This window comes from Manduca sexta, chromosome 14 (genome assembly GCF_014839805.1).
Source record: "Manduca sexta isolate Smith_Timp_Sample1 chromosome 14, JHU_Msex_v1.0, whole genome shotgun sequence".
Classification (NCBI taxonomy): domain Eukaryota; kingdom Metazoa; phylum Arthropoda; class Insecta; order Lepidoptera; family Sphingidae; genus Manduca; species Manduca sexta.
Window position 1 is genome coordinate 8,672,475 of NC_051128.1, and position 23,132 is coordinate 8,695,606.

Below are 23,132 nucleotides of genomic sequence, written 5' to 3' on the forward strand. Positions count from 1 at the left end.
ACCATGATTGATCACCAAATCTAGGCGTCGTACCATGGATTTCTTAGCGGGTCTATCCAGGCCTAACATTAATACTTTTCATTTTTCTTCTGTGCCATTGGGTGAAACTAGAAAAGTCATCCTGTCCATTAAATCTAGTGCCACTGGCTGTGACAACATCAGTCGTCATCATCGTCATCATTCTACCAATCTATCCTTCTTCCTAAAATCCCTAATCCATCACTTGCTAAGCATTTCCGTCCCATATCCATTCTTCCTTTTCTCTCGAAAGTGCTCGAGGTCTGTGCTCACAAGCAACTGTCTGAGCATATGCACCGAAACAACCTACTGTGCCTACTCCAGTCTGGCTTCAGGCCTGGCCATAGCACTATTGCTGCACTCCTCAAAATGACTGGCGTTATTAGGGCGGGCATGGAGGATTCCAAAGTCGTTGTTTTGGCTTCGGTTGATTTCTCCAACGCCTTCAATATAGTCAGTCACGACATACTTCTTGCAAACCTCTCCCACCTTATGATCTCGCCCACGGCACTGAATTGGTTCTCGTCATATCTTCAGGGACGCCAACAGTTGGTGCGCCTAGACGATTCTTCGTCTAGCTGGCGCGATATAGACCGTGGCGTCCCTCAAGGCGGCATACTCTCCCCATTATTGTTCTCTATCTTCATAAACCTCTTAACACAAAATCTTCAATGTGCGTACCACCTGTATGCTGATGATTTGCAAATTTATTCTCAGGAGCAAGTCGATTATGTGTCCGCAGCTGTAGATAGGATAAATAAGGACAATTTCGGCCTTTCGGTAAACCTCGCGAAATTGTCATGAAATACCAGGCCTTTATTGTAGGCAGCTCAAGGCTTTTAAACAGGTTGTATTTTACATCTATTACCCCTGCTATGTTTCTCAGCTTTCTTTATCTGACAGCTTGCTGTTTGTTCAGCTTTGTTAATCTGACAGCCAACTAGATTCAAGTTGTATCACAATATTAGCCAATCACAACGGCCCTATGTCTACGCACTGCGAAGGCTGCCATGCCGTCAGCACTGAGAAACAGACTTGTTATCACAGCAATGCTCAGCCCTTAGATGAATAACGTCTTTGAGTAATGAGGATAGACTTTAAAGAACAAAAAATATTTCTAATAAGTTCTAATAAAAATAACAATTAACAGTTAACACCGCTATGCCTAGAACAAAACAAAAGTAGCAATATAGCCATAAGCCATGTATTTTGCTCGCTCTTTATAGAATATACGCCTATACGAATGAATGAAATTGCAAGCAGCGTAAATTTTTGCGATTTAAAACGCGAGAAATTAATAATTATACACACATTTTGTACTGAATTTTATTTTTATAAAATACCGAAAATACCGAAAATCCCGGTTTTTGTAAAATCAATACCGGTATTTTGAAGTTCTTAATTTGGTCCGGTATTCCGGTATTTTCGAAATCCGGGATACCGGTATGCGACCCCTATTAAAAACATGTTTATTGCATAAATCTTATGTTACTTAATATTATGAATGCGAGAGTTTGTGAAAATATTTGGATATTTGTTAGAAGTAAACTAAACTTCGAAGTCAGACGAAATTTTGCACATGCATAGACTGTGGTCCTTTGAACAATGATTTTTTAGCGCGGTGCAATATAGTCCCGTGGGAAATAATTAAGCTATTTAACGATTATATTTAACGAAATATTTAACGATTTTTAAATGGATAGCGCTGGCGTCGCGTCGTATCCGTAGCGCAATGGATCGCTACAGTGAATTAAGCCCCATTGTTCCGGAGAATACTCTTCACGCAGGCAAAGCCGCGAATGACACCCAGTTTCGTATAATGTTTTCTTGAATATAAAGAACAAGTGAAATAAGAGTGTTCGGCTCTACCCTCAGCTCTACCAGAAACTTCAACACAAGCAGGAGAGAATTCCGAGGTCCAGTTTTTGTAACACTTTAATAACACAGTACTTAAATGAAAGAAGAAGTATATAATACGTTCGTCAAATGTGCTCGTTTTCAAATAATAGTTAGACAGGTATTACGTAATTTGTATTAAAAGATGATATCGTTCGTCTGTTTAGAGCTGAAAGTTCTAGTGCTGTAATGAATATCAGAGTTTCCATTTTCGCGATTACGAATACATTCGTATTCATATATTTATAAATTAGATCTTTCTTATGTCATTATAGCTTCTATAATGTTATATTATGCGGTTTATATGTATAGAGGTTCGGACGCTGCATTGCTCATTATATCTAAATGTCGTTGTAAAAGATGTCATTATTGACTGTATTTTAATTCAACCATTTTATAAATAAGAGACGCGCGTATTTGTGTGAATTATTTAATATATATTTATAATAAATATATATATTGAATTTTTAAACCATTTATTATTCTATACTATTATATAAAGCTGAAGAGTTTGTTTGTTTGTTTGAACGCGCTAATCTCAGGAACTGCCGGTCCAAACTGAAAAATTCTTTTTGCGTTGGATAGCCCTTTGTTCGTGGAGTGGTATAGGCTATATATCATCACGCTATACCTAATAGGAGCGGAGCAGTAATGGCTAATCTCAGGAACTACCTGTCCAAAAGGAAAAAATGTTTTTGCGTTGGATAGCCCTTTGTTCGTGGAGTGCTATAGGTTATATATCATCACGCTATACCCAATAGGAGCGGAGCAGTAATGGCTAACCTCAAGAACTACGGGTCCAAAAGGAAAAATTGTTTTTGCGTTGGATATCCCTTTGTTCGTGGAGTGCTATAGGCTATATATCATCACGCTATACCAAATAGGAGCGGAGCAGTAATGGCTTATCTCAGGAACTTCCAGTCCAAACTGAAAAATTTTTTTTGCGTTGGATAGCCCTTTGTTCGTGGAGTGCTATAGGCTATATATCATCACGCTATACCCAATAGGAGTGGAGCAGTAATGGCCAATCTCAGGAACTACCGATTCGAAAAGAAAAAATATTTTTGTGTTGAATAGCCCTTTGTTTGTGGAGTGCTCTAAGTTATATATCATCACGCTATGACCAATAGGAGCGGAGCTGTAATGAAACATGTTGCAAAAACGGGGACAATTTATTAGTTTTGAGAGCTTCCGTTGCGTGCGCTGCGTAAACGGTTAAAGTTATGCAACAATGATGTATGACGGGATTGTTCCTCTTAAAAAGTTCTAAAAAATATATTATAAAACAAAGTTCCCCGCTGCATCTGTCTGCCTGAACGTGTTAAACTTAAAAACTACCCAACGTATTAAGATGAAATTTGTTATGGAGACAGTTTGAGACCCTGGGAAGAACATAGGCTCCCGGGAAACTACTACTATACCGGAAAACTTTAGCCTGAAAAACTTTAAAACGCGGGCGGAGCCACGGGAAAAAGCTAGTACAATATATATAATAATTGGTCCTTTGGAGAAATTCAATAAATTTCATAAATAATATTTGTTTGCCAATACATACTTTTTTTTCGCAATATATTCGCACAATTATGACGAATACGAATATTGAAATTATGCGGACATTCGTCACAACACTAGTAAATTCTTATTTAAATATTTGAATTTTATTTTAGTGTTTTTTTTTTATCTGATAGGACTATTCGATATTGACAATATAACCCATATATTAGGTTACGGTGTAAGCCATGGCTTCATGATGCAAAAGAAGAATTTTATTTTGCTAGATACTAGCGGTGTACCCAAAAGTCAACCGTATACGTAATAGCAAATTATTGTATATTAATAAAATAAGTCATTGGTAAACAATGAATTACATGAAATATATAACCTATGTACTGATAAATATTTAAACAGCAACAATATTGCAATAAGGTGCACTCGCGCCATCATTAATGCAAATGTGTAGGCAGATGGATGCGATATTTATAAGAGAAATCCCTGCCGATCTGCTAAAGCTCACTTGTGATTTGGCTATAAATTTCCAGAACATTAGCTATATTTGCAACGGCAGGCGTGAACCATGCGTTTGGCTGATGGCGCCAAAGATTCTTGCACACTGACACAGCGCAGTGCTAGTAGCCCGTGGCCGTGGACGAACGCGCTTGCGCATCGAGCAATGAGCACGTGCACCCGTCACGCATTACGGATACCCAGAAATTCGCTTAGTTTGTCCCTAGACTCCGTGCCAATCGCACGCATGGAGGCTTGAGAGTTCCCGCGCAAGTGACTATGAAACGGCAAACATCTATAAATGGCACCGGTCTAGCAGTGTTTTCTACAAAAGGCTTTTTAGAGGGTGGCAGCTCTGAAGAAATATTTTCGTGAGTACCGTTTATAAAGCCGGTTAGTGCTTTGACCGTCGCCGGCGAAGCTCCGAACTAAAAAAATAAAGTCAATGTATACCTACAGAGAGCCTGTTGTTGATCCTGCTCGCTATGTTCATCGAACTCATTTTGTCTGAATAATTTGTTTTTTGCACAGTAAACTTCGATGTTAATTTTGGACACAATGTATCTCCATTTTTTATTGTTGTGTTTTAAGGTCAGAGTTTTAAATAAAAACGATAGCCTTGCTCGTATAAATAACTTCTGCGAATTTAAGTCATCACCACAAATATTTAAGCATTAGATATCGACACTTGCAAAACCCTTTAGAATTCAAACCATACTACGCTTGTATTATAAATTGATTTATATTAAAGCGATAAATTGAAATGCATCACCGTAACTGGTGCTCATTGTGAGCAAAGGAAGAAGAGTCATTACAAGTTTTAAATTATGGATGCAATAGACATAATCCAGAACCGGTGGCAGGTATCCGGTGCCCATAGACGCGAGGTAGTTGGACAACTTTATTTTCATTTACATAATGCCGCCTTTTAATAGAATAAGCAGTTAAAACTCATTAAAGTATATTTTAAAGAGCGTATTCGATAATTGATTAACATAATATCTAGTTATATTTTCAACCAATTCGAGTGATTAAACCACGTATTACTTACTCAAACACTGGCTAGAGATAATGTCCACAATGTACCTACATTTTTTAAATTACAATACCCACTTTTAATAATATACTTATACCTACATAATATTTTATTAAATCTAGTACTATACAACGGAGCAAAACCATGTTATTCTGTAAATTTACAATTCAGATACATGTAATTTTGGTAGAAAGATAAGAAACGTGTGGAACCGTCACCTTAGTCCTTGGTTTGCTTCCTCAGAGACAACATGCTACTTTTGTACAAGATTTTCATTTTAAACACAATACATATAACAATCAGCCCTGTATTATATACTGTCCCACTGCTGGACACGGGCCTCTACTACTGAGAGCAATTAGACCTCAGTCCACCACGCTGGCCTAGTGCGGATTAGTAGGTTTCACGCACACAAAATTCCTATAGAGAACTTCTGAGGTTTTCTTTCACCGTTAAAGCACGTGATAATTAAAAAAGAATACACATATAACTTTAAAAAAAGTCAGTGGTGCGCGCCCTTGACTTTTTAAAGTATATGTGTATTCTACCTGCGGATATTCGTCTAGGCAGTTCGTACTACACCCAACTAGACTATCGTCGCTCTTAACACAATACGTCATGTTGAACTAAATTAATGATGAATGAGAATTTTTACATACAGCATGAATAGTGAGAGGTTCGTCCTCTACCTCATCATGCGCCGAAAATTATGTGAGCAAATAGGGGGTGGTAGGTACTCGGTTCCTCTGCCTGCCATACACACTAACGTGACCTTATGGTGTAAATTATATTTTATACATAAAAAATTCATAGTGGGTACTTAAATAATAAAATTACTAGCAAAAAACAATAGGTATTATAAATTTATTATTTTTCAATACCAAGGAATTTATTCTCTGTTACAAGTAATAACGGACAAAATATTGGGTATGTAATTTAAATTGATGGGCATTGTACAGCCACAAAATGGCCCCATGACAATAAATCAAAGTGTTTACGACGACGCCGACGCCATGCCATCGCCTCACAATCCTCCGGGAAAGCTTCGCGCCAGACACGATTCTTGCAGAATGAAGCCTCCATAAAGGGAGAAATAATATGCAGCGATAAATCATAGTAATTTAGACCTTAGTCATACTATCTGTACTTGCAAAATAAGCTAGATAATTTATATGCAATAGGCACTAAGTGTTCCTCACATCTGTGTCTGTCTGAAAGACTTCTTGCAGGATAGAAGTACCACTGTATACTTTTCTGAGATAATATACATCTTATAGGTACCTATATAATATATAAATCCAGGATAGGGCTATGTATGCATATTTCTTCCAAATCCGTCGAAAAATTTCTGTATTTACTTTAAACAAGCATTGGAATTGATAAAATTAACAGAAGTAAGATCGAATATAATTGTCTAACTGTTGACTTAAAGGAATTCCTTAGTTTAGTAGTTATTTAAAAGAATGGAAATGAAGGTCCTGGTTTCCAGGAACCACCATGAATGGGTTTTTTAACGCGGATTATACCTAAAGAAAACGAATATTCTTTTACTGCACTGTGCTTAAAACACTGTGTTGCACCGAAACAAATTCGACTACCTTCATGAGCAGATTGATGTTACCTGATACACATATAAAAGTTCACAATACAAATATATTACATCTATAATCGATATACGGAGGTACCTACTTACTTAATATTAGCTATAATCTAAGTAACTTGTTCTATCCTTAGTTCCAACGAGTTTTCTCATTACTTTTTACCTATACTCACGCCTCTACTGATTACTATAGTAAAGAAGGTAATACCTTTTTATTTTATTTTTTGTGAGCTGTTTTTATTTTACTTTATTAGTTCAGCGACCCAAAGTAGATCTTGGTCTATGACAGTGCTTTAAGTTCCCAGTTAAATACCTATGTCTTGTGCCGCGTTGGTTCTCTATTTATGTTGGTGTTAAAAGTGCCAAAAAAAGAATTTTGATCTTTTATTACCTCGGGAGAGGGTCTCTCACAAAGGACAATATCCTTATCCATTAACGGGATAGATAAGTTAACGTTGATTGCTGGAAAAATATAGAATACTACTAATTACGATCAAATGATTTTTTAAAATGTCATTTTGGGGATAAAGTCATGCATTTATCCATAATATTGAGTTTTCAATCAATTGATTATAATTTTAATTCAGAATAACTTTTCTTTAATAACAGGCAAAACAATGTTGCTCACAGTTGTTTTTATAGGTTCCTATTTCATGGCTCTACTATTAAAAATTTATAATAAAACCTAAGGATCTTACACCGGAGTATGGCATAAGGCGTCGTACTTTCGAGCAATTGACTTTGATAATAATTTATCAGGTGCTTTGATTAAATATTGATTTACATTAGCCAATCGTTATAGATCACTTACCAGGAAATCCTCATGTAACGATTCTTCATTATATAAACCTCTAAATTATTGACACTAATTATAATTTTAAATATAAAACTTAATAAACACCCTTTCATAGCTCACTTAATAAACGAACCAGTAAACGGTTTATGGCTAATCATTAAATATGTAAACGTTGGTATTTAAGCTCTTCATGCTGGCTGGTGACATGCTATAGTTAAGGCCATAATGACTGTCTTTGCTAAATTACATTCGAGTAAAGCGAAAAGCTACGAAACTATTGACATTTGTTATGAAATAACGCGATTTTTTTAAAGAAGCTTTAATTTTAATCTTTGAATTAAATTTTATTATTTTGCATCGTACTAAGTAAAAAGGTACCTATTATGATTTTTTGCTGAAACTAAGTCTTTTTGACTCGAATTATAAATATATGCTTTATGTCCCAAACAAAAAAGGTTACTGGTTATTTGGATAGCATGTTTTTTACAAACTGGTAAAACAATGTTACTTTTACCTCCAACAGTTTCGGAGATATGACAATACATTTCTTTATTGACTGTTCACTCATGGCGTTTCCGTATCAATCTATATGGATGTACTCAGTCATTAAAGGCTTCACGTGAATTTATTTCGAATTAGAACCATTTTGTTGAAAATTTAGGAGCGGAAACGTTAACGTATGAAGATTCTAAATGGTATCATTTTGTCCTAATATCCTATGGTCTGTTCGATTTTATAAAAGTTCTTGTTTTATTTAATAAGTAACATATGTCAATTTAAGATTAACGCTAATTTCGTTCAGGCTATACAATGCAGACCTATGACACATTTGAAATGCTTATACAGTATCAACTTCACCTGCCTCTGTAGAAGTGCTAATATGATGAAGAAAAAAATCCTGTACCTAGACGTTCAATCACAGTAATACATAATATATTTATCATTTAATAATTAAGAGTTCATGTAGGTACCTGCCTACCCCTATACTATAAGATTATGTAATTTATTGTTTTCGCGTATTCCACATTCCATAGATACGAAACTTAATTTAGAAGGTAGGTATTTAAAGTCGTCAATGGACAGTCAACATATCTAATCCGCTTTGAAATTCAGTAGCATGAAATTCGGTCTACGATCAAATCAATGAGCGACGCAATGTTCAGATGCAAGTGAAATATCAATTAAATAATTGTCCGTAATGCAGGAATGTGACGTGGCAGCTGCCAGCAGCGGAGTATACGCGCAATACAATCAGTTCAGCCGAGTTTCACCCAGAGTATTCGTGTTGTTACTTTTACATCGCGCGGCCGCACACGAACAACGCTCTGTTTCCCTAAGTCTCATTGTCTCATACACCACGCTTGACGCTGCTAAAAGAAAACTATGACTTTCACACGTGGTCATATCATCTCTCAGACGTAACAACTACCACTGTGAACTATTTCCTGTATTTGCCTGAACAAAATATAATTTAACTTTGTCAATCAGATCTTCATGTCAATTTGAAAATAAGTTAATAACTCAGAAATATTCGCAATATCATAATTTATTACGTAGACAGACTTTGCAAATAAATAGTCATTAAGTTAAAAGTATTAAAAGAACCGTTTATTTTGAGGCTAATTAATGTAAGTACAATTAGACAAATCTTGAAGAAACCAACAAACCGTCACCATCGCGCTATAAGCACATGATGTTGTCTACTGAATCGAACAACCTTATAATACGGCATTACTGTTATAGCAATTTATACATTCAACTAAAATTAGTTCTTAACCAAAAAAATACTTTAACTTAAAAATACATTAATAAATGCCACCCCTTTGTTAATTATTAAATAATCTGGTCAACTTCGTATCGACGTATCACCTACAATTTATTTCACTATAATTTTTTATCAATCGTACTTGACGTTTCATTTAAATTCATTGTGATCAATAGTACTCCTACGACGTGTACGACTTGAATTTCGTTAGGTTAATGAATCTTGTTGGTAAATAACCATAAAGTTTTCTACGTAAATTAATATTAACCAAGTATTTTCTTAAATTTCGACTGCCTCGGTGGCATAGTTTAATAGCATACGCGGCTCGATACCGCTTTGAAGTATCGGGTTGGAATACCGGGAGAGCATTGTGATATTGAGTTTTTCCGATCAGTATCCGCCCCCATATCACATCAAGAAGACTCAGTAACAAGTAATACACTATAGGCACGCAGGATAAAAACGTACATTGGGTAGGTAATTTACAAGGAAAAAAAGAAAATGCTCACATTTACGACTCTTTCCGCGAAAGGGCGTAATCACCATTTTGGACAAAATAAGTTTTTGATGTAGTCATACTTATTTAATTATCCACGCCCTTTCTATTTATGATTGTATTCAAAATTGAGCTACGGCGAATGAAAAGGTTTTTACTGCACACCATTCTTTTAAAACTAAACCTCGTCTTTGTACAAAACTAGGTGTTATAAACCATTTTCTTATATTACCAAAACATATAAGAGTATGTCTCCAAACTTTTTCAAACTTTGCAAATAAAAGGGGCTTAAAACAGTAATCTTTGCTTGCCGACATTATCGTCTTCTAAACTTTTTTTCATTATTTATATAATGCTACTTGTTTGTGTTATAAGGAATACCTAAAAATCGGCCACGATTGATAACCATTTGAAAAGAAATTGGCCATAGTGTTATTTAAGTGGTATAAATAATCAGTCGTATTTATTCTTTACTGAAAAAAACGTAGTTCCTACTTTAAAAAATCTGCCCTTGTTAATCGGCTTTTATTGCAGGCGTTTGTCATTACGCCGTTTATTTATGGGTCATAATTTTTTTTTTTATCATCTCAAGGGTGTACCTAAGTCCGAGTTAACTTCTTAAATAACACTCATACGTAACTGTAATTAAATAACACAAAAGACGGCAAAAAAATAAGAACTTTCGTCTTAGAACCCTATTTCATAATCTATACTAATATTATAATTATAATCTTGTTAAATTATAAAGAGGAACAGTTTATAACTATTATGAAATTTTTGTAGGGGCTAATCTCTGAAACTAATGCTCCGATTTCAAAAAAATCTTTCAGTAATAGGAAGCTACATTACTCCTGAGTACTATAGGCTACTTTTTATCCCCGGTTTTATTTTACAGCATATTATTTAAGGGGCCGTTCCAAGTATTACGTAACGCAATTTTTGAAGATTTTTGACCGCACCACCACCCCCCATGTAACGCGCCGTACCGTTTTCCTGTACGCCCCCAGCCCCTTTCAAAAAGTTATGTAACTCTAAAATAACATTTTTTTTCGCAAAATACCGAAAAATCGCTAAATACCTTTGTTATTGTTTTTAAATAAAAAATATAATGTTACATAACGCGTTGTACGAACCCCCTCCCGCGCCCGTAACGCATCGTAACGTTTTACAAGACCCCCCCCCCACCCCTCCAAATTGCGTTACGTAATACTTGAACGGCCCCTAAACGAAAAAATCTGAAATCCTTAAATATATACTTGCTTACTTTAATAAAAAAAACATATAGTTTGTACGGAACCCTGGCCTAGGTACGCGAGTCCAATTTGCACTTGTCCGGTTTTTATTGGACGAGATATTAGTTATTTTAATTTTAAGTAAACCAGTTTTGGTGTTATGTAATGCTTTTCATCAGATAGGAACTAGTAATATATTATTAAGTTTCTTAGGTAAGTAGGTATATAACATACCATTCTTTATAGGTATTAGTAACTACTTACAGCGTTCCAATTGGACAGAGATTTTGAATTACCAGCCATCACGATATTTCACTCCAATTCGTTAGTGCAATAAATGTACCTAATAATAAAGTCTCAAGTACATACATAACTACAGAAATTTAAAAGTATCAAATGTACTTGTAGATAGGTAGGTAAGTAAGTATCTACTTATCTTAATACTTTTTAATAAATAATAAACCTTCGCATAATTTTTATATTATTGTAATTTATTTATTCTACAGAAAAACAAATCATTTAATATTATGTACTTAAGTCCCTACTCGCCTGTCTACTTGAAAAACGCATTTTTTATGTCGACATAACATTCTAGGAGTAATATTATGAGCATCTAACTAACATCGTAATATCTACCACCACTACAATAAGAACATACTTCATATAATACGTATACTTAATTCATTAATACCTATATTATTCAACTAGTATAAAGTAGATAACATTTAGCAATCGATATCTAATAAGCAGATTAAATATAGATATAACAAAAATTGAATGCAGTGTAACGAGTCTTAACATTTACCGAGCCATCATATCAAAATCACTGACCACAAAATTCCAGTATGACGCTATAGTTGCGAGTAAGTTTTGGAAGTGATTTAAGATAACATTACCCGGTACCGTTGCGGAGAGCCAGAGATCATTTACTTGCGCGATTGTCGGATCGCCCCGAGTATTCTGTCGACACTGCCGAGTACACACACCGTTACTTTCGCACCAAATCTGCCTACAATACGTTCTGTTTTGTACTTTGATTCGGATAATAAGTTTAGAGTCACGATCTCCTTCGCGAAGCTGTCTCCGTAATCTCCGCGGAGTAAAAGGTTCCCTTGTACGGAAACAAATTTATATTGAACTTATCGCAAAGTCAAATTGCTCAGACAGCCTGGATACATTATCTGGAGTAGATTCGTTGGCGCGTGTTTTATGCAGATAAGTTTAAATTTTGTAGTGAAATAAGAAATGTGTGTACGGTTAGAAAACCTTGTTGAACTAAATAAATTACTTGAATACCTTTATAAAATAATAATGTATTCGTGGTAATATTTAAAAAAAATATATTCAATGATTGTTCTATCGTTATCAAATAAATTGCCAATAATTTTTATACGATACTAAAAAAATAATCAACGGACCAAAATGGCCTTCATATAGGTCCGTTATTTGTAAGATCAAATATGAATATACAATTATTAAGAGCAAGTAAATAAGTAACAATATTATAAATTTATACATTGTTTTACACAATAAGGCCTTAGTGCCTTAGCAAGGCCAACTGATAATTTTTGAGCGGCCGGTCAAGGAACCATTGGCCTTCCTAGGAATAATATATTTAGTATCATAGCTAATCAAGTCAACAAAACGAGGGACCGCATTAAAAAAATAATAGCATGAGCGCCTCGCCGCCACGTCTGTGTCTTTAAATTCGATGGATTTTTGTGTCCTAATTTGTCTTCGCATGGCTTTCCCTATGATTTTTTGATAATTGGCTTGCTTCTACAAAGAACATGACCTTCCATGGTACAATAATAGAACATCAATATACATATAACATGCCCATCGTTTTTACTTACATATAATAAAATATTTATTCAATTTTCGTATCTGTTAAAATCTTTACATGCATAACATTCTATCATTCCACTGCTATAAGCAAAAAGATCTATAAGACGATAATGAAATACATCGTCGTTCTCAGCCTGGCCTTTTTCATGCCACGTATCCTAAAAATAAACGACAAAGAATGCCAAATCGGTTAAGTTAGGGTGCCTAGGAGGCAAGACAACCGCTGAACCGGTTTGACCGGGGAATTCTTTGTTTGTTTATGGCAAGGTTGTAACGATTCAAAGCATAAGTCTGACGAGAGATTTTATCCTCTTTTTCAGAGATACGAACACGATCGCGAATGTGTCTACTACGAGATTCGGGCAGTTGAAGGCCCAGGTGGCCTGATGGCGACAGAAGCGGTGCGAGTGCTGCTCGTCACTGCGGCCCTCTCGGCGGCACTAGCCAATGTCGAAACGGCGCGCTTCGGCGACCGACTCGCACCGCGCGTGCCCGCTGCATATGCGCCACGCAGCGCTCCGTCCGCGCACCACCGCGTTGAAAATGAATACGACGATGGCTATGACCAGGAATATGAGGAACAAAACCTCTCAGTTGACGAAGACGAAGAACAGCCGGAAACGGAGCCGCCTCCGCGACGGCCGGCTCGTACCGAAGCTCACCGTCTAGAAATGAGTACGGAATTCTTTGTAATTCCGAAGCGCACTTCACCACGACCACTATCGTCGTCTTCTTCATCAACAGCCTCATCACCACGACAATCAAACACGACTGTAGTACCGACCACTACGCAACCAATAACGAGTGCGTTACGACCAGAAACGTGGGCCGTGCCGATAATAGCTCTGGCATGTATAATCATGGTGGCGATTGGTGGCTTTGAAGTGTTCATAGTGTGGGGTGCGAGCCGTAAAGCACCAAGCCATCGGCACTTGCTTCTCGGACAGACTTTATTATTCGGATTATTTTCATGTGCCGCAACCGCCGCATTGTTTGCGACAACGCCGACTGCTTTTACTTGTGGTGCTGTGCGATTTGGAACAGGCGTAGCTTACGTGATCGTTTTCGCGTCTCTCTTAGTAAAATGTGTATTTTTACTTAGTTTAAACGGTGGTGTATATTTACCTGCAATGTACCAGGCATTACTTTTGTTTTTCGCCGTGATGATACAAGTGGCTATCGGTGCGCAGTGGCTCGGCGGTTCTCCACCTAAAGTGATCGCCGGTGGTGGACGATGCGACACTCAGCTCTCTGACCTGCTGTTATCATTGTGTTATGCAGCTTTTCTGATCGCAGTAGTATGCGGAGTGGCGTTGCGATCGCGTGGCATCCGGGATAACTACCGTGAGGCAACACACATAGCGGGAGCAAGCGGCGCCACGGCTGCGGTGTGGGTGTGCTGGGTAGCAGCGGCGCTGGGCGCACCAGAACGGCACCGCGATGTGTGCGTGGCGGCGGGTCTGCTTGCCACCTGCGCAGTAGTGTTCGCCCTCATGTTCGCGCCCAAAGGCCGTCGCCTGGCGGCACTAGGCCGCGAGGGCCGCTGGGACGCGGACCGCGACGAAGGCCTCAGCTCTCTGGGTGCCGGTGGCTCTGGTTATTCGCCCTCATTCTTCCACTTCAAACCGGTCAAATACGGCATGGTGTCTGCCAACGCGGCCGCTCCGGCTCCACCGCCCGTGCTCGATCGTAAAGAGCCGCCCGCTCAGCCAGCCGGTTAGTTAAGTATCTAAAATGCGCAAATATTTTGAAGTAACGCTTTCGCACTTACGTTACGTATTTATTATTCGCAGATGCGTATGGCGCCATGTTCGGGAACTCGCTGCACCTACACTCACGCGTTATGTACTCTCCGCCGCACTACCCAATGCACCCCCTTATGCACTACCAATACAACTACCCGCCTTATCCTTACTTGCTACCACCAGGTAACTATGTCTAGCATTACTAACGGATGCAGCTTTTTATAAACTACTCGAGTACTTACACAGTTGTATCATACAGTCGTATACTACTGAAAATATTTTTCAATAAGTATTTGATGTAACATCAAAGATTGATATTGGATTAAATACTGATAAGTTATGTTTTTACAGGCGTGATGTTGCGCCCGGAGGAGGGTAACGTGTACACGAGCGTGGAGCCCACCTTCAGCAGCAACCCAAACGTGTTCTTCCAACGCACGGAGCCGATGCACGTCGGCATGATGTACTGAGCCCTGACAAACCAAGGTTCCAATGCGAACACTGGAATTTGGCAGTGCGAGCATTAGAATAATACAGCCCCGCCATTAGTAAAAGTATACCTGGTATAAAAATACCATCTGTGTTAAGTGTTTTGATCGCACTGTCGTGAGTATTATGAAAATGACATTATTTACATAATTCTGGGGCTTTGTGGTGAATAAAACATTACGGTGTGTGACAACAACGAATTGACAATGATTATGGTGGATGATGCGGAATGCGGACACACGAAATTAAAATATTTTTGCTGCCGTATAAAATACAAACATATTTGGAAATTACTATACCTGCTTTGTTTTATGAAGTACGGGTGCGATTAACAAAGTATTTTTGTAGATAAAGAAGCGTCATAATGCCTAGCGTTATAAAGCCTCATTTAGGTGGAACAATTTTCTTGCCTTTTACGAGAGAATAGTACGGAATTATTGCTAGTATGCGAGTGTTCAGTACTCGCATGCGATTAAGACATACAAGAATCACTGAAGCCTGTCGCCCAATGCGACTTTACACGATAAAACTTATTTTCAACGGTGCGAGTATCTTAGGTACATTATTTTTAATATCAGGTGTGTTATTATGATGATGGTTGATGAATGATGTGGGCTTGTAATAGATAAGACATGTCATTATTTCATAATGCTAAAACTTATTTATTGATTTTTATCACAGTTTGCGGTGGAAAACTAACTTTATTTTTTATACTTTCCTAACTGATTCACTTAACAATACCCCTTTTCTATGTACTGTTTTTAACGTGAAAAACATTTTTTCGTAATTGTTTTATCTTATAATTACTTCATTTATTAGAAATTAGTAAAACATTTGTATGTCATTATTTAACAAAACCACTACTAAAATTGCAAATGGTAGGAAGCGCAGCTTTCGTGCATAGAGCCAATAGGATTATTGCTTAGGCGACGTGACTTTCACCCGTCACGCGAAGGCAAATTGCCTCGCCATTGCACATGTTTAGGACAACACCAGAGGCGGCCTTTGGGAGAGGCGAACCCGGCAACCGCCCGGGGCCTCGCGCGATGCCTTGGAAGACTTTTGTTTACGATCTTACCGACAAAACTATTAAAAGAGATGCAATTTTGTTTCTCCGCCCGGGATCTCGCATCACTTAGAGTTGTAACTGGGTCAACATTTTATGTTCTTTCATGAATCCCACGTATGATGCGAGAAAATTGCACCGCCTTAATGAGACTGCAGGAACACCGCATTAGGCTCAGCAAAGGCTGCACCTGCATGCATGTAAACCAAAAAGTACTTCATACTAAAGAAGTTAATTATTTAAATTGAAGCACTCAATATTTTCGTATTATTTCTAGTCATTATTTTTGTACATTATCACTATAAAAAATCATAATTGGTACACTATCATTTTATACAGCAGCAATGAAATATTGGTTTCAAAATCAAATTTAAAGGTGAAAACAAAAGCTGTTTGTGATTTAACATACTTAACCCACCCCTGAATGTTTTGAAAAACAGCTATTAGGTATATATAACAATTCGTAATTTTAAGTACGCAATATATACAAAACAAATGTAAATAAATCAAAAATATATAAAAATTGGGTTTTATTTTAAATTATAAATTATTTTATAAACTTCACGTAATGAAAACAGCATTGACAAAATTTATTACACAATTTGCTACATTTGTTCAATGCAGTAAGAAACTCTCTACTCTCACTTGTTCATTTCACACATGCATAACAGCTTTGAGTTAATGTCCAACTTAATATTTAATTATAGTAGATTGTAAATATAATTGGAACTTCTTCACTTGGTCCCAGTGGAGAGCAGCGCCAAGAGTCCAGATGCAGCTGTCAGTGACACAATGTAGTTCCTGTATAACATGAATTAAGGAAATATTGGATCTTATACATGTAAAATTAAATAAATGAAGTGCAAATGCCATTTATCCTGCTATTTACAGATTTTACCTTTGTTCAAAATGGAGTAATTTTTTTTTATTTAGGTAACATTTCATTTTCTTTTACTAAGTCCACATTCCAGGATAGAATTTTCCTCAACCTATCTTTTAGAATATCATGATGTGAACCCACAACATTGCGTCTTTGGTGTAATGGAAAATATATGTGCTGCCAACTGGGACAACCTGTACCTAGCTAGGTCAGATAATACCTTCAGATAGGTTCTTTCACAATTCACAGCAAATAATCAGCCAGTCTTCAAAACTAAGCCATATCTATTTTGCAACATTTTCATTAGCACAATGTTGCTCTAACCCCATATTACAGTAAAGAAATAATATTTTCTGTCACATTATATAAAAAGGATACACAGTAGGTGTGAAGGCACGCAGAACATAGAAGCTGCCGAGTATCACAATGGTCAAGAACAGCGCATTGTTGTAGAAAATGGAGTAAGTGGTTGCTTCATAGTCAGCCACTTCATTTTTCTTCCACAAGATCCTGTAAATTAATAATTAAAAATTATTACACACCATATGTTAGTGACATTTAATTATTAAAGTTATTTGTATGCCAATTACTGAAGCACCAATATGGATCCAAAAAAACATAAATACATTGATTCAGAACACTAATGACATTATTACAAATAACTACCCACATCAACATGGTAAAAATATGCATGGATGTAATGATTCTATATGCCTATTTGATTCTCATATAACAAGTACTCTGTTTTTATAAACAAATAAGTGACTAAGTACCTCTCATCCTTTTCTTTCCTGCTCATTTTCTTGTCGTCGGCGAGTTTTCTCGTCATTTCGCGCGCTACGGCATCCTCCCTGCGGACGGCGACGCGGTGCTTCAGCTGGAACTTGGTGTTGCGGTACGCGAGAGCCAACAGCCACGTACTGGCAGCTGTCACCAACGCGAACCACGCCAATGAAGAGCTTACCTCCAGAGCGTGCACCCTCCAGAACAACCCTGTTACGTAGCCATTATTACTTTCATATGCCAACTAATCTTTATGAGAGAAAGGATATATTTCTTTTTCAGAAATTTACAAAAAAAACTATTTTATTTCACTTACAAATGGGAATAGCCGAGACTATGAAGGCATTTCCGTAGAATAGAGCCGAAGATTTTGTGGACACATTCCGACTGAAATCTTGCAATAACAATTCTTCTTCCTTAGTGAAAGCTTTGTTACTTTTCCCCGACATTATTTATACTTCTACTAATTACTTTTCTTACACGAAGCGTTTATACAATGCTACAAATCAATTCACTGTAAAAGTACCAAATAGCAAATACTCTAAAAAGAGCTCTACGCTGGCGAGCGAAAGCGAAACGTCAAATGACATGTAAGCAACGTGTCGAAAATATTGCAAGGTAAAAAATAAAAAAGGTATCAACAAAAATGTACATATTACAATTCTAATTTAATTAAATTGCCTTCAATACTCTTTAATTTCAACATAGAAATGTTATTGTTACTCTTATATCTACAATCTAATAAATTCGAATATAGATCAACATCGATTGTATTTACATCTAAACTCTCTAAAATCCATATTCTACAGTTTGACATTGTTTTGACATTTGTTGCATTTGCGCCTGTAATGTAAATAGTGGCAAATCTGGTGGCAAATAGTGGTTACAATATTATATTCTCTTTGTTTGCGCCCAAATTAAAAAGAATTTATAATACTAGGCTAAATTTTACCAATTTTGCCCAAATTCCATATAATTCTAAGCCTTCTTCTTTGGCCAAAGTCCATTAATTTCGATTCTTTGAATAAAAATTATAGTGTTTATCTCTTCGAGTAGGAAATATTAAACTCCTTGATAAATATCCAAAGCGGAATCTAGGCAAGTGCTTAGAATTAATAATAAAAGTAATACATACGCACTACATACTTTATTACAGGAAATATAATCAATAAAAAATATGAAGTCCGACGATCCGGTGCCACTAGCCGGAGATGTTATTGGAAATACTGCATACAGTCAACGGTTTGTTTTAAAACAATTACTTAATTTAGCAAACGACACCTTAAAGGATGAAACTGAAAGTAAAGCGTTTGAAGAAAATCTCTGCACATTGTGGGACATGACTACAGAAAAAGATGTTGCATTATTTTTACATCAACATAATGCCTTAAATCTTATTCACTTTGCCTTACCATTTGGTTCAACCAGGATTAAAGAAATACTTTTCGGTATTATTGGCAATATGTGTTGCCAGAAGCAAATTGCAGCTGATATACTTAAAATGGACAACTTGTTGCGGGAGTTATTCGATAGTTTAAAGACTGATGAAACTACAATAATCATACAGTTACTCCGCTTGATGACAACATGTCTATGTATGGCTGAAAGCGATGATCTATCTGTTTGGATGGACCTGTTCATTGAAACTGAACATTCCTCTGTACTATACTGTTACCTTGAGTGTTCAGCTGATAAAGAACTATTAACTGGAGCTTTAGACCATTTGAATACTATATGTGGATATTTCAATACTGATAAATACCGTGCACATTTTTTTAATCATTTTGTAAAAGACAAAGCTCTGCAGTCATTAGTAACAGCTTTTACAGAGATTACACAAAGTCATATAAGTGACTGTGAAATGCACGACTTGGAAATGATATTGGTTATAAGTCTAAACATAGCTATTAATTTAGTTGGTTTTGAGAATTCACTAGTATTCTACAAAGACAACATAGAAGATATTTTAACTATAATAAACCCCACACTTAATTACTATGTAAATAAGTTGGTTGATCAAAAAGAAATAGATACAGATTTAATCGACATTGTAGACACAATAAATGCTATAGTAAAGATGTTAAAATTAAGTACAACAAGTGAACCAGAGAAGTTTTTCAATCAAAGTTTTAAAATGTGGAAAACAGTATGTCTATTAACAGAAAGTGAAAGGAATGGCAGTGATTTTGAAGAAGAAAATGTTGAGGAAAAGCACAATCTTACATTAAAACTAAAAGCTTCATTAGGCACTTTAGTATGTATGTACATTGCACAATGTTCAGAAGAAAATTTGATAAAAGTGTCAGACAGCTTTGGAAAATATCATGAGGAAATGGTTATGTCATTAAAAGATAAAGAACTAGTCACTGAAGTACTAAAAAGGGTGGAAAACTATCATACTAGGCTAAAAGAGACTCTGCATTCATAATTTTTCTGCCCTATGTATGAACTACATAGGTAATTACTAATTCCATGTTTCATTATGTTTCTTTATTGCACCTGTTGTTAGACTCTGCATCAAAAAATATTTTACTGTGATAGGTTATACTTTTCACTGGATCTTGCAGACATTATATAGATATTTGAATTTTTGCGTATTATTTTACCCAGCATTTTTATAACGACAATTTGTTGCGATATTAAGTTACAATATATTTTAATGTAAATATATGTCGCACTCTTAATAAAATAATGACCTATTTCAAAATTTTTAATTTATGGCAGTCGTCGGAAAACTAATTTTTGTATGGTACCTTTTTATTTGAAGTTGCTATAAAATTGAGCTTATTAGAGATAGGTAAAAAATGAAACCGATATCATCAAAAAAAGGGAAAAAACTAAAAGGTTGCAGACAGAAATTGGTTGTACGATGATTGCCACAAATTTCTATATTGGAATGGGTCCTTATTTTATTAAGAGTGCCATGTATAGTATATAACTCAATGTCACAGAAAATCCTAAGCAGCAACGTAACTATAGGGTGGCATTACTGCAAAATGCCACAGGCCCTGGGTTCCAGGTGGTCCCCGACTTGAAAGGAAGAGTATTTGTGCACAGGCTATTGACATAGCTTTTGCTAATAAAAATAGTCTGAATGTGACCAAAACAAAAAAGGGTACTGAGAGGGCCTATTCCATGGATTTGCCTCTTCTTATAAGCTAGTAAACCTTTATACTTAAATATTTCTTATAAACCTGGATACATTTTAATTACAGAAACTATGTAAATAAAAATATAAATTACAGTGAAAACCGGTTATAGCGACATGGAAGGGATCACCGAATCTGGACGCTATATCCGATAGTCGTTATAAACGAAACGCTTTTTACATGCATTTGATTAAAGAGACCTTACTATTTCGTCGTTATAACCGATGCGTTCGGCTAATTTCGGACGGTTTTTCGGTGTGTTGCGAGGAGTCTCGAAAATATATTTTTTTCCCATAAAACATTTAGGCGATACCAACATTTTATACATGAAACTGGTTATTATTTTACCTTTATGTAATAATTTAATCATCTTCCAATTCTCTCTGGGTAAGCTTAAAAATAGATGATAATATCTGTATAGAAATTTAAAACCCTTAGAAAAGATCGAACCTTCGCGGGGTAAGTTCGGACTCCGTTCTAATAACGCTTCTAATGCTAGTATAAGGTCCACAAAATCAAACAGAAATCTCAAAAATGTTAAGAAGAGCGAAATCCACCTTTTTTGTTTCAATGCACATAGCGCACCCATTCTTGGTCGTAGCATCAACTGTGGTAAGGTCAGTCGGGGGAAGTGCGCCATAAAATTTTCATAGCTGGATTCAATGCAAAATAATTTCTTTTTGTGCTTACTTAAGAATGTAATTTTATTAATTTAAGAATATTTGGTATTTTGTGATAACAACCTATAGCTATTCAAGGAAATCGGACCATAAATTAATAATATTTTGCTCAAAGTAAAAAACATGGTGGTAGGCGCACTTGCCTCTGGAAATGGGGTAAGTGCGCCTGTGTGAAAAAAAACGCCAATATGAAACATTATAAAGAAAACACTCACTTTAGTCCATAGAGAAATAAGTTTTACTCGCATTGCTCTTGGATAATTCTTAATCACTCAATATTATAACAAACTATGGCTGTCAAATCAAATTCGGGGTAAGTGCGCCATATATATGTAAATCAGGGCTTGAAAACATTTTAGATTTTTTTTTGATATATAATTTTTTGCTATGTTAGAGTTTTGTGTGCGAATATGTTGGAATAAAAAAATGGTAGCCCTAATATAAAATCTATTTTATTTCTAAAAACTAAAAAAAACACAAAAAAGTGGGAATTAACAATTTTGAATGCATTATAACTCAATTACTTAGAATTTGGCCTTATGACATTTGATATGTTTTAGCTGCATTATATCCAGATAACGTGCCTGATCGAACGGTTGCAACCTATTCACGTAAAGTTGCTCTAGACCAAGGTATTTCAGTTTTTCTTTTGTAAAAACGAATTAACTAATACGCCCTTTTATTTAAGTCGGCTCAAAACGAAATACCTTGAGTACAAAAAATTCTGCTGTTAAGTATAACATTTTAATAATAATAATTCATATTAGTAAAACTTATTCTCAAAAAAGGTTGATTATATATGGATCAGGGGCAAGTGCGCCATACGACTACTAACTGTGGCGCACTTGCCCTACTCGACAATTTTAGGTACATTTTATCACATTGCTAAAAATCCTTTATTTTAGTATATATAAATAAATTTCAGGCAGGAAGTTAAAATAAAAGGTTTAAACTATGTATTCACCTTACTGGTTTACAGAAATATGTTAAATATCTTGAAATATTTGATGTTATCTTTCACGGGGTCATCTCGGTTTACAGGTCTAAATGACACTTAAAATAAAATGGCGAATAAATCGTATTAAAATGAACATAGCCATTTATGTTTTTTAGTGGAACTGTATTTCAGTTAGTGGCATAGATGTAAGATTGCGGTAATTGTATAACATCAATAGTTCTCGATTTTTTTAGGGTAGGTGCACTTACCCCGTCGGCGCACTTGCCCCACCTGACCTTATATAGGGTGGGGCAAAAAGAGACAGCGTAATCGCCTACATAACTTAAACTAAAAAATAACCATAGATTCGTGGTATTTTTGCGTTATACGATCTTACACCGTATCCAATCTTACCCGAACGCACCATATATGAAATTTTCATTGGTCAATCTTACTAATATTCTTGCTATTAAGGTGGTAGCTCAAGGTCCATTTTCATACATTTTGTTTCGGCTTTAATCTGGGTAACTAAACAAGTATTGGCAAGTAAAGAAATTAAATTCACGTCTAGTTAGTGATTAGTTCTCGCAGTTGAAAGAAAAATGTAAAAATAATTAATAATCATGGATATTTCTGCCTTTAAAATTTAATATGACGAAATTTTTTTCGAATGACGAATTCAGCGGTTGGTCTGCTTGTCATTGTTCTGAGG

General features: G+C 36.0%; 3 protein-coding genes across 3 annotated transcripts; 2 read left to right on the top strand and 1 right to left on the bottom strand.

Annotated features, from left to right (window-relative positions):
- The first annotated feature begins 4,048 nt into the window (after positions 1-4,048).
- Positions 4,049-16,514, top strand: LOC115445205. Its single transcript, XM_030171400.2, has 4 exons — positions 4,049-4,289; positions 13,012-14,407; positions 14,485-14,619; positions 14,788-16,514. The coding sequence occupies exons 2-4, from the start codon at positions 13,078-13,080 to the stop codon at positions 14,904-14,906; spliced, it is 1,584 nt and encodes a 527-aa protein (XP_030027260.1). The 5' UTR covers positions 4,049-4,289; positions 13,012-13,077; the 3' UTR covers positions 14,907-16,514.
- On the bottom strand, positions 16,507-18,247 carry LOC115445206 (translocon-associated protein subunit gamma). The gene is made up of 4 exons (XM_030171403.1): positions 17,971-18,247; positions 17,645-17,864; positions 17,250-17,381; positions 16,507-16,792 (listed from the first exon to the last, which is right to left on the bottom strand). Exons 1-4 carry the CDS (start codon positions 18,101-18,103, stop codon positions 16,726-16,728), a joined length of 552 nt encoding a protein of 183 aa, XP_030027263.1. The 5' UTR covers positions 18,104-18,247; the 3' UTR covers positions 16,507-16,725.
- Positions 18,248-18,468: 221 nt separating this feature from the next.
- Positions 18,469-20,241, top strand: LOC115445204. Its single transcript, XM_030171399.2, has one exon. The coding sequence runs from the start codon at positions 18,832-18,834 to the stop codon at positions 20,080-20,082; it is 1,251 nt and encodes a 416-aa protein (XP_030027259.1). The 5' UTR covers positions 18,469-18,831; the 3' UTR covers positions 20,083-20,241.
- The last annotated feature ends 2,891 nt before the right edge of the window (positions 20,242-23,132 follow it).